This window comes from Mastigoproctus giganteus, chromosome 5 (assembly GCF_048544385.1).
Source record: "Mastigoproctus giganteus isolate SK-2022 chromosome 5, ASM4854438v1, whole genome shotgun sequence".
NCBI classification, from domain to species: Eukaryota; Metazoa; Arthropoda; class Arachnida; order Uropygi; family Thelyphonidae; genus Mastigoproctus; species Mastigoproctus giganteus.
Window position 1 is genome coordinate 97076028 of NC_143579.1, and position 13585 is coordinate 97089612.

The following is a 13585-nucleotide window of genomic DNA, read 5'->3' on the forward strand; positions in this document are numbered from 1 at the left end:
GCCAGTGGCACATTTTCATCCAACTGTGCAGTCTGGTTGAAGCAGTTCACCTGCTTGGCATAATGGAGCTGAAACCCTTATTCACTGGATCAGGAAACTCTTTTCATCCAATTTCCAGTGCAGCTATACCCACTGCAGCCAGAGGTGTTGATGATAACTAGCCAACATGGAGATGAACAGAATAAACATGAACAGGTTGCCTACTCCACAGGCCTATCCACAAGAATGTCCAAAGGATGGTTTGCTCAGAAACATATTTCTTTGTACCCCAGTCTGCCATTAACTGAGGGATCGTGAGTCATCTTTTGTCCTAGAGCAAGTGCCAACCAACATTCATTTTGACTGTCAACTTTTGGTGGCTTCTCCATCCCAATGCATTGGGCACTTGTGTTTCTCTTTGGACCACTACACCTTCACTACAATAACCCTCAAACAGCCGATAATGTTTGTAATTGCTGAGATACTGGCCGCAAACCCTCCCAGCACTGCAAATCATTCCCACTTCAAACTCTGTCAGTTCCTCTCTTTTCCCATTGCATGGGCTCCGCACTGATGAACTGACAGGAATTACCTGTCCTGTTACATTACATTTGGCACCAGTCAGTGATATCACTCCTAGATGGTGTGGAATATGTCCATTCATGGAAACAGGGTGGTCATAATGTTATGGTTCATGAGTGTATATACAGAGAGAAAAATTATTAAAAAAAGAAGAGTTAAACAGGAAGATAGTAATAAATATTATACAGTTGTAATTGAATTGAATGGCTAAGTTTTGAGATAACGTTTTGATATAAGACTATAGAGTTTTATTAAGAGTTCAATAAAGTTATAATCTTGCTAATTAATTTATAAGAAGACAACTAGATGCTGCAATTTCCCAGATTCTCCAGATGCTGCAGTATTGAAATATTAAAGCCATACCAAGAAAGGCTTTAATTTGCAGAATTAAAGCCTTTCTTGGTAAGAGCACCCCTTTTATTCCCTTCACCAGCGTACTTGCCATTCTCTGCACCCGTTTCAGCAGATCAACATCCTTCTTAAAGAGATGCACTCCTCCTCATTCCTGCTTGCAAAGTTAGCATAAGCATTAGTAGAGGCATATGATGCAAGAAAGCAAGCTTCTGCAGTATCAGCCAAAAAAAAAAAAAAAAACTTCCATTTCACCCCTCCGTTCGTTCGAAATACCTGTCCAGCTGAGCCTTAAATTTATTTAAGGCTATCAACTTCAACAACAAGGGATGGAAGTCTGTTCCACCAGCCAACTACCCACTGGCTAAAGGCAAATTTCCACACATCAATCCTACATCTGTCTTTCCTCAATTTGAATTTATGCCCTCTCAGGTGATTATTCTGAGCAAGAAGCAGAATCCCATCAGCATTAAGCATGCTCAAACCATTCAAGTCTTTATACACCTCAATCAGATCACCTCGCCGATGCCTAGTCTCCAGACACTGTAATTTGCAAAACTTAAGCCTTTCTTCGTAAGAGCAACCCTTTGTTCCATTCACTAATCTTGTTGCCCTTCTCTGTACTCATTTCAGAAGCTCTACATCCTTCTTGAAATGAGGCCTCCAGACCTGTAAACAGAACTCAAGGTGTGGCCTGACCATTGCCATATACAAGGGAATAATCACCTTCTTATCCCTGCTAGAAAAATTCCTGTATATCATTGATAAGACACCATGAGCTACTCTTGCAGCCCGTCTGCACTGCTCAGAGAACTTCATATCTGCCTGCACAATTAGCCCCATGTCCTTTTCATTCTCTACCACTGTCAGTGTAGTACCACAGAGTTGATACGTTGCTCTGGGATTACTGTTTCCCATATGTAGTACTTTATATTTATCAATGTTAAACTTCATTTGCCACCTCTCAGCCCATCTGCTCAACCTTTCCAGATCCTGTTGCAGCAGCATAGAGTCAATAGTGTCCTTAACAACCCTGCCAACTTTTGTATCGTCTCCAAACTTGGACATTAAGCTTGATATACCATCATCAATATTATTTATAAATACAGAAAACAATAATGGACCCAACACTGAACACTGAGGGACTCCACTGATAACATTAGTCCCCGATGAGCAGTGTCCATTGATTACCACTCTCTCTCTCTCTCTCTTCTCCCCCTCAACCACCCCTTTATCCATAGCAGCAATTTGCCGCCAATGTCACACTGCTCCAATTTGTGTAGCAGTCTTCCATGTGCAACAGTATCAAAAGCCTTCCTAAGATCCAAGTATATAATATCAAAGTTATTCCCTGCATCCAGTTCTTTTGTGACTGCATCATAGTATCCAATCAAATTGGTCAGGCAAGACTTTCCCTTAACAAAACCATGCTGTGTTCGAGCTATTACTGAAGTCTTGTCTAGATGATCCTGCAGTGCTTCTTTAAACAGTGCCTCCATTAATTTTCCTGGAACAAAAGTTAAACTCACAGGTCTATAATTACTTGTGTCAGCCTTTGATCCTCCTTTGTGAATTGGGGTCACATTTGCACATCTCTAGTCTATGGGTTCCTCCCCTGAGTCCAAGGAAGCTCTCATAATTATGGCTAAGGGTTTGCTTACTTCCTTTGCTGCCTCCTTTAATATAACTGGATAGATCCCATCCACCCCAGGTGCCTTTCTTGTGTTTATCTTCAACTTCTCCTCCACTTTACTCTCAGTTATTACAAGATTATCCAGCTTACTGCCAGAGTTGAATACACCTCTGGAATTCCCCTCGCTGAATAACTCCTCATGTGTGAATCTCAATGCAAAATATTCATTCAGTTTGTTAGCTACCTGAGCAGGATCATCAACACTTGGACCATCGATATCAAGTGGACCAATCTGATTCATCCCCTTCCTTCTAGAGTTTACATAAGTAAAGAAAATTTTGCAGCCTTTGCCAAAGATTTCTCGTGATCTGCCTTCGCCTGCCTAACCTTCTTTGTAACTTGGTTACAGATCAACTTATATCTATCATAGGTTTCTGTGTCACATGTTAATTTATATGTATCCCATGCATTTTTTTTCTCTGCCATATGTCTCATTAGTTCATCTGACATCCATTTAGGCCTAAACCTTGAACAATATATCTTAGTTGGTATGTAAAGCCTAGTAGCTTCCAAGATAAGTTCTTTGAATGCTTCCCATTTTGAATTTGCTGTTGGTAGCATCATCAGTTGGTCCCACTGTATAGAATTTAAATACTGTCTCAAACCATTGTAGTCGTCTTTACGAAAGCAAAAACCCTTCCCTTTACCCCTGATGGTAGTTACCTCTTTTGTAAATCCCACTTCAGCACACTGTGATCACTGCCACCTAATGGTTCCTTTATCTGCAGATTCTTAAGGCATGAAGAATCACTACTGATAATCAAATCAAGAGTATTACTCCCTCTAGTTGCCTCCCGAACATGCTGATCTAGAAAAGAATCATCCAATAAATCCACAAGAGCCTTGCTAGTATGTGAGTGACCAATCCACAAATTCCAGGCAATATCTGAGAAATTAAAATCCCAAATTATATGACTCTGGGATTTACTGGCCCACTCTATTTCCCTGTACAGTTTCTTATTATACTCATCAGAGTCATTAGGCCTATAGCACACTCCTACTCTCAATTTTGATCTCCCAATGCTTGTCACACCAAACTGACTCGACACTGCACTGTCCAGCGATGTCGACTGGCTTCACTTCCTTGGATTTTATGTGTTTCTTAACTAATAGCAAAACCCCTCCTCCCTTCCTATCCTGTCTATCCTTTCTGTACACATTGTAATCCCCAAATTCCATTTCTGTATTCCTTATATCTGTGACACCAGGTCTCTGATATCCCAACAATATCTGCCTTTGATGCTTTGAGCAATACCTCAAATTCATGAAATTTATTTACCAAACTCCTAGCATTGGTGTACATGCAAGTATACATGCACCTGTTCTTTTTCTTAGCTACCCTAACACAACCCATTTGTTTACTTGTACCGCAATGACTCCCAGCAGTCTCTGAAATATCCTGCATCTTGTTTTCCAGGCTTCTGCTCATTCCAATAGAAGCAGTGCAAGAATCACTTTCACCTCTGCCAGTGGCAACTGTTAATCTATTAGTCCTTGTATCCCCCCAAGCTAGCACCAACCCACCTAACACTGCCTCGATAGCATCAGCAAATATTCTTGCGCCCTTTCTATTTAAGTGTATCCCATTCCTGTAGAAGCAGTCTCTCCTGTTAACAAGTACAGACCAGGCTGAAAAAAGTTCTACCCCTTGAGCCTTGCACAATCTTTCCAGGGCCGAATTTATCGACAAGGCTCTCATCATATACTCCCTCCTATCGTGTCTGGGCAGAATTGCGACACTTTCAAATTCAACCCTAATTCACAGACTGGAAAAATTCATTCATTGACTGGAAATTGCGGGTTGGTTACTCACACAGCAGCAAAATTTTGTGGATTTATGGATGATGGTTTTCTACAGTTGCAGCATGTTAGAAAGGCAATGAGAGAGGTTTTTTTTTTTTTTTTTTTTTTTAGAAGCATTAGCAACTAAGGCCATATTGTTCCGGGGATATGCGGTGATCATTCACCTGACCTTTCCGCATCCTCCGTATTTGGTGGCTCACGGGCTCGAACGCCGGTCTAATCAAGAAGCGTGTGCTACGCACTTCTGCTCCTGCCCACCTGGCTACGGAGGCGCCAATGAGAGAGAGAGAGAGAGAGAGAGAGAGAGAGAGAGAATACTCTTGATTTGATTATCACAGTGATTCTTTGTGCATTAAGGTTCTCCAGAGAAAAGAACCACTAAGTGACAGCGACTACAATGTACTGATGCGGGATTTACTGAAAGATGTAACTATCATCAAGGGTACAGGGAATGGCTTTTTTTTTTTCACGAAGGTGACTACAGTGAATTCAAAGAGTTTTGTAATTCTATACAGTGGGACCAACTGATGATGTTGCTAACTACAAATTATAAACGGGAAGCATTCAGGGAAGTAATTGTAAACCTACTAGGCTTTTTCCCAAGAAATGAGAAATACTGTTCAAAGTTTAGACATAACTGGATATCAGCTAAACTTATGAAACTCGTGGCAAAGATGAAAAATGCATATGAATCATCAGGTGATACAGAAGACCATTGTAGATATAAACTAATATAAACTAATATGCATTAAAGTCCCAAGGAGGTTACGCAAGTGAACACAGATTACCAGACATCTTTGGCAAAGGATTCAGAAAATCAGCAACTTCTTCAATTAAGTAAGCACTAGAAGCAAGTGGAGGAATCACATTGATCAACTTGATATTAACAGTTTAATTGATAATGATCCTACACAGGTTATTGGCAAATAGAATAGTCACCTGGTGTTTTCACATCAGGTGATTATTCTATACAAATATTCAATTTGTCACAGAATATCTGTCAATTTTGCATCTACATTCATACAAGGAATTATTTACAGAAGAGGATGACAGAATTTGAAGTGAAATATCAAAAAAAGTCAACCGGGGTGGGTGAGATCTATTTGATTATATTAGGTGGGGGGGGCAAGCAAAGGAGGTAAGAAAATCCTTAGTCATAATAATAAGAGCACCTTTTGACCCAGTTGAGGCACTTGTGGACTGGAGATATGTGACTGAATCCTCAATTTACAAAGGAGTTGACCAAAAAGTAACATGAGCAATTAGAGGGCAATTAGCTTAACTGCTGTTCCAGGAAAAAAATGGAGTAAAAATGGTACAGCAGGATAAAAAAGTAAAAGAAGATTAAAGTAAAGAGGGACACTAAACAGTGTAACTATATTGAAGTCAAAAGCATCAATTTGTTAATGAGGATCTTTTCTGAGCAAGTTGATTGGATACGATGATGATGCAATAAGTAAGGAACTGGATGCACAGCAGCCAATACTGATACTATTGCATATAAAAATGTGTGACAGTATCAGTATTGCCAGCTATACAAATTGTAGCAGTGTGGAATTAAGGGCAAGTTACTGCAACAGATAAAGGAAGGGATGAGTGTATGAATACAGGGAGTGGATATCAATGGGCACAGTTCTTCTGGGAATCATGTTTTCAGTAAAGTTCCCAAGGTTTCAGTGATGGTCCCATTTTTCTTGTGTCATTTTCTATATTTTTAGAATTACAGTGATGAAAGTATATTAGGCTTAATGTCTAAGTTGGTAGATAATACAAGAGTTGGCTGGGCGATTCAGGGCAGTAAACGAAGTATACTATTGCAACAAGATCTATAAAAATTAGGCAGATGGGCTGAGAAATGACAATTGAAGCTTAACACCAAAAAATACAAGGGTAACAGTTATGCCAGATTAACAACCTACCATGTGGTGCTACACTCAGGGTAGTGGAAATTGAAAAAGATATGAAGTTATCTTAGCACTGCAGACATGCTGCAGGGACAGCGCTTGAGATTTTGACAATGGTATACAAGAATTTTAGTACATGGGACAATGAGTGATAATCCCACTGTATAAGGTATCTTTGTGTTTTCTGAACATTTTATTGGTCAGACTACATATTGAGTACTGCATACAGATTGTATACTTCATTTTACAAAGGATGCAGATTTCTTAGAATGGGTGTAGAGAAGGGCAACAAGATTGGTGATGGGAACAAAGATGTGCTCTTTACAAGAAAGATTTGAGTTCTGAAATTGCAGCATTGAGAGACTAGGCACTCACAAGGAAAACTAATTGAGGTATTTAAGGCATTAAATACCTCAATTAGTAACAAACTGAATACTTATGGCATTCTTTCCCTTACTCAGACTAGCATAAGTAAAGGCATATGATGCAAGAAAGCAAGCTTATATAGCATCAGACAAAAGAAAAAAAAAAAAAAAAAAAAAAACCTCCCCATTTCACCCATCCATTCACTCCAAATGTTTGTCTAGTTCTGCCTTGAATCTATTTAAGCTGTCAACTTCCACAGTGACAGATGAAAGTTTGTTCCAGCAATCAACCACACGCTGGCTAAAGGCAAATTTTGCAAATCGATGAAAGACACAATTGTCTTTCATCGATTTGAATTTATGTCCCCTCAGGTGAGTAACATGAGCAAGAGGAAAAATCCTATTAGCATTGAGCTTGCTCAATCCATTCAAGACCTTATACACCTCAATTAGATCACCTTGCAGGTGCCTAGTCTCCAGAAGCTACAATTTGCTGAACTTAAGGCGCCTCCGTAGCCAGGTGGGAAGGAGCAGCAGTGCGTAGCACACGCTTCTTGATGAGACCGGGGTTCAAGCCCGTCACCACCAAATACGGAGGATGCGGAAAGGTCAGGGAATGACCACCGCATATCCCGGAGCAATATGGCCTTAGTTGCTAATGCTCCTAAAAACCAAATAATAACATAACATAATTGCTGAACTTAAGCCTTTCTTGGTAACACCAACCCTGTGTTCCACTCACCAATCTCGGTGCCCTTCTCTGCACTTGTTCAAGCAGCTCTACATCTTTCCTAAAATGAGGCCTCCAGACCTATATACAGTACCAGACCTATATATATCAAGGTGTGGCCTGACCACTGTCTTATACAAAGGGATAATCACCCCCTTATCACTGCTAGCAAAATTCCTGAATATCATTGACAAGACACCATAAGCTACTCTTGCAGCCTTTTTGCAATGCTAAAAAAACTTCAAATCTGACTGCACAATTACCCCCACATCCTTTTCATTCTCCACTACCCTGAGTGTAGTACCACCCAGTTGATACATAAACATCCTTATATCCATTATAGCAACTTGCCCTTAATGCCATACTGCTACAATTTGTACAGTAGTCTTCCATGTAATATAGTATCAAAAGCTTTCCTAAAATCCAAGTATATGATATCAAAATTATTTTTTGCATCCAGTTCCTTTGTGACCACATCATAGTATCCAATCAAATTTGTCAGACTACAGATTTCCTCTTAACAAATCCATGCTGTGTCTGAACTATAACTACAGTCTTGTCTAGATGATCCTGCATCGCTTCCTTAACCAGTGACTCCGTTATTTTCCCTGAAACATAAGTTAGACTAACAAGTCTGTAATTTCCCGTGTCACCCTTCGATCCCCTTTGTGAATTGAAGACATATTTGCACATCTCCAGTCCATGAGGCCCTCCCCTGAGTCCAAGGAAGCTTTCATATTTTATGGTTAAATGTTTGGTTACTTCATCTGTTGCCTCCTTTAATATAACTGGACAAATCCCATCCATCACATGTAACTTTCTTATGATCATCTTCAACAATTTCTTATTTCTTATCTCAATTATATTTATATTATCACAAGTAAGATTCTTAACCATTTCACAAGTACAAACATATATAAACATTTTTAATGTGTAGGCACTGTGGAGTATATGCATATATATCTGTTGTATAATTGCATTCCTTCTAGGTGTTCCTACATTACTTCTTTCAACCAGTGATGGTATTAGTAAGCTAACATGTCTGTATTTACTCATGTCAACTTTTCATACCCCTCTGTGAATTGTGGAAACATTTGCATATCTCCCATGTCCATTTCATAGGAACGTCCCTTGAATCAAAGGAAGCTCTGGTAATTATGGCTAAGGGTTTCCTTACCACCCTTTGCATCCTCCATTAATATGATTGGATATATCCCATCCACTCCAGTTGCCTTTTTTTTTATGTTTATCTTAAACAATTCCTCTTCGACTATCCTCTAAATTATTACAAAATCATTCAGCTCACTGTTAGAGTTTGATAAACTTCTAGAATCCAATTCCCTTAAAAAATTCCTTGGGTGAATGTAGATGTAAAATACATATTCAACCTGCCAGCAACCTGAGCAGGTTCATTGACAGTTAAACTATCGATATAAAGTGAATCAACATTATTAAACCCTTTCCTTCTACTGTAAATATAATTAAAGAAGTCTATGTTGCGTTTCTTGGCTTTCTTTCCCAGATACTTCACAAAATCTGCCTTGGCTTGCCTACTTGTGATTTGATTGCAGATGATTTTATATCTACCAGAGGCTTCTGTATCACCTGATAGTTCATATAACCTCAGGGGTTCACATCTGGCGAGTGTGGGCTTGGCACACCCAGAGTAGATGGATATCATCATTCTTCCCTTTCTTGGTGATTCCTTTCTACTTCTCTCTCTCTCTCTCTCTCTCTCTCTCTCTCTCTCTCTCTCTCTCTCTCTCTCTCTCTCTCTCTCAGGGTAACTCGGGAATTTTTTTTTCGGTGATGCAGCAAAAGCTTTAGGCTTCCCCTGCACTATATGGCTAATAACAATAATAATAATAATGTAGCTCATTTCACAACAACAGATTTCCATCTGTTATTGTGGAATTTAATAGCATAAATAAATTTAAGGCTGAACTAGACAAACATTTGGAGTGACCGGACGGATGAAATGGGTAGGGGTTTTGTTTATTTATTATTATTATTTTTTTTTTTTTGGCTGATGCTCTCTAAGCTTTCTTTCTTGCATCATATGCCTCAACTAATGCTAATGCCAACAGCCTGATAAAATATGTATTTCAATTAAAAATAAAAATAAAAAATACCTTGCAATAGCAACGAGCAGTATCTTGATCACAGATATCTTCAGCAGTACCACGCAGGTCACAGTTACAAAGCTGACAGTATGGGAAAGCCCAATATCCTGCTTTGCATTTATCACATGTGCGTCCAACGATGTTTGTCTTGCACCTGAGGAGAAAATTTACTGTATTTATAGTTTAATATGTATCTGAAGTAAATCTATAGCAAACCATGACTATGAAAATATCCTTAAATTTGAGTAACATCTGTTTGCTATATGAACAGATGTTAAAATTATTTTTTTTATATCTTGCAAATAAAGTATAAATACCCTGCATTACCAATTAAGAAATCGATCCATCTAGCATTCTCATTAATAAAGCTTTTTTATATCTAATAAAATTTTATTGTCCTAAGATAAAGTATTCTTCAGTCAAAAATTACTCATAATGACAAATAGATGCCAGTCATTAAAATAATGCTATGTTTATAATCTAGCATAACTAACCAAATTGTAGAAGTTTACAACTAGCTACTGTGACAAGAATATTATCGTGAACTGAATTTTGTGGTCAAACGGATGCAAACCATCTGTTACTGAATGCTATATTTGACCATTCAGATATATATCAGACTGGTAAGCAATTCTGTTTAGATTCTGACACAACTGCGCAGATCAGAGAGGCTTACAACAAGTTATTTCACAAGAATATTATCATTAACCAAAAATTGAAGGTCAGATTCAAACAAAAGTCAGCTCAAGCTGATAATACCATAATGCAAAGGGCATACACAGGAGATTGTTTGTTGTTTGGTTTTTAGGAGCATTATCAACTAAGGCCATACTGCTCCGGGGATATACAGTAGTCATTCCCTGACCTTTCCGCATCCTCCATATTAGGTGGTCACGGGCTCGAACCCCAGTCTAATCAAGAAGTGTGTGCTATGCACTGCTCCTGCCCACCTGACTACGGAGTCGCCGCATACACAGAAGAGAAAAGACATATACAGACCATTACAGGGATATACACCACCTGCCTGGCCTACATGGTCACAAGACATGAAATCCCATCAAGAAACCGTAGGATAATTTGCGATTATGCATCTGAGAAAGACATTAAACAGCAGTTAATATAACAGATAAAGAGTTAACCAGGGACACCAGTATATCCTAGTCAAATCCATTCCATGAAGTACCACTACTGTAATTGCCAATAAAGATCTATGGGTAATTACAGTAGTGTAATGGCATGTATGCATCATTACACATATTCTCATATCTCATGGTAAGGCAGTAATTTTGGCTAAGAGCAAGTAAGTTATAGGAAAGTAACACAGTGAGTAAATGCAAAAAAACAGGTGCATATATAAATATATTAAGCATAAAAGAAAAACAAGATAGATGTAAAGAAAGTTGAACCTGCACAGAATTGTATAGTCTGAGAGGCACTGCAGAAAAACTTTTACTGCCTGCAAGTCAATGATTGGGAATTAGTCACTGGCATTATATGCACTTTCTAAATTGTCTCTCATCTGGTATGTTCTGCATTTTTTTTTTTTTTTTTTTTTTTGTTCATTTAAAAACTGGTAATCTTGTAAGCTGAGCCAGCCTGTGAGGATAAAAAAATCACTTACTTTACTCCATTGTCCCCCAGTCAAGTAGTTGTACAAACAAACACTGCTTTTAATCACCAGTAATCTGCATTGGTATTAACAAGAAATATAAAATAAATTCAAGGGGTGGTCCTGACTAACCAATCTGATAGGTTACTATGCCACAGAGACCAATCAAACAGACACAAAAAACAATTTTAAAATCATCGATTTCAGGAAGGCTTTTGATACTGTTGCACATAACCCTGTTGTAAAATAGAGCAATGTGTCATTAAGGGCAAGTTACTGCTGTGGATAAAGGGATAGGTAAGTGGAAGAAGACAGAGAGTAGTTATCAATGGGCACTGCTCTTCATGGACTAATGTCATTAGTGGAGTTCCCCAAATACACTGGTGTTCAAAGAAATTACATCACTTAGGAATTTCACATTTCTAACCCTTTTTTCGCAATGGTATGTTACATTAATTACTAGCATCATAAACAGAAATATAAACAAAAGATATTTATTAATAGTTAAGACAAAGCTAAGTAATATTTGACAGGTGCTCTCAAAATATTCCAAAATGAGCATTTGCAACCTTTATACAACAGTTCTGGTAAACACGACAATTATGGCTGAAATGTCATCAGAAGCCCTCAATTTGCTCCATTTTATCATTTTAAATGGAAAACAAAATGAAAAGTTCACCAGGTGCAAACTAGTATTTAGTTGAACCACCTCTGGCCTTGATGAAAGCAGCACACCATCGAGGCATTGACAAGTTCAATTTCTGAAGATAATCAACTGAAAGTTCATGGTTCCAAACACGAATTATGGCTTCCTGAAGTTCACAAAGTGTCAACCCGTAGCTGGTCAGGCTGTTTCCTGACCAGCTAAGGGTTGTAATGGACCGTTCTTCCAACCATTTTTTCACCTGTAACAAATGTAAACACATTACAGTCGAACCTCTAATGCAGAAACAAAGCTAAAGTAACTACAGAAGTGCCTACTTACACTTTTTGCCCAATGGCAAGGAGCAGAATCGTCCTGAAAGATGCTGTTACTTGGCAGGTTGAAATGGTCTCTAATGTTAGGCAGCAATTTGCCTTCCAATATAGCCAGGTATCCATTGGCATTTATGGAACCTTTTATAAACTGCAGGTGATACGAAATGCACTCCCATATCATTTGGCTGGTAGGGAATTTCACTGTAGACACCATACAGTCTGGATGGTATTCTTCACCATGTCTATGGTGAATCGTTTGTCTCCCATCAGAGCCATGCAGGTTGAATTTCTTCTCATCAGAGAAAATAACTGACTTCCACTGTTCAGGGGTCAATTTGACACGCTCCTTACACCAAATTAATTGAGCCTTTTTCATTTTTTGTGTGAGGAGGGCCTTGTTCTTTAGGACGACAGGCTATAAGTCCATTTTTGAAGAGGCATCTTTTGACTGTTACTGCACTTGCTACCACTCCTGTATGTTCTTCCCATTCTCTTTTCAGCTCAGACGAAGAAGGTTTACGGTTTTTAAGGCATAAGCACTTCAAAACGCGGTCCTGTTTTGGCGTAGAGACTCGTTTGCACCTGGTTCCTTTTTTGCTATCAGCAGAACCAGTATTCTTGAGTTTGGAAAGAAATCTACTCACTGTCGACTGATTACAAGACACTCTATAAGCAATATGACAGGAATAACATCCTTCTTTACGTAAAGTAACAAAAGCACTCTTTCTTTATGGCGTCAACTGCACATAACTCGCCATCCTGACACAAGCAAGGAATGACTGCCACTCTTGCAGAGCATGCTTATAAAGCTGAAAATAACAGCTGATGCAATATATAATATTTCATCACTTATGCTGTCAATCTTAACTGATGCAATCTGTAAGAAATATTGCCATATACTAATGTTATTTGGACAACAAGCACTTTCTTTGAACACCAGTGTAGTTCAGTGCTGGGCCCATTGTTGTTTTCATTATTTATCAATGAAACTGATGAAGGTATATCAGGTTTATATCTAAGTTTTCAGATGACACAATGCTTGGCAGGGTGATTAATGACAGTCATCAGCGTGAGATACTGCAACAAGAACTAGGAAAGTTGGGTCGATGGGGTGAGAAATGGCAGTGAAGAGAGACCTGGGGTAATTGACAAATGCCAGGTACTGCATATCAGTAGCAGTAAACCCAGAGTAACTTATCGACTGTGTGGAATTACACTCAGCGTAGTGGATTACAGAAAGAGACCTAGGAAAATTGGGGTAATTGTGCAATCCGACAAGACATTATCAGAGTAGTGCAGACATGCTGCTAGGACAGCTCATGTGGTTTTGTCAATGATATACAGAAATTTTACAGGGATAAGGAGGTGATTATCCATTTTTACACGGTCAGGAACAGGCCTCATCTTGAGAACAGTATACCGATCTGGAGTAAAACTTAAGGAAGGATGTAGATTTGCTAGAACGGGT

At 38.8% G+C, this 13585-nt stretch overlaps 1 protein-coding gene across 1 annotated transcript in view; it reads right to left on the reverse strand.

Annotated features, from left to right (window-relative positions):
* Positions 1-13585, reverse strand: part of LanA (laminin subunit alpha) — a 1178005-nt gene that overhangs the window by 680157 nt on the left and 484263 nt on the right. The window contains exon 23 of the mRNA XM_090374120.1: positions 9540-9684. Within this exon, the coding sequence (XP_090230246.1) occupies positions 9540-9684 (145 nt within the window). The remainder of the gene's footprint in view (positions 1-9539; positions 9685-13585) is intronic.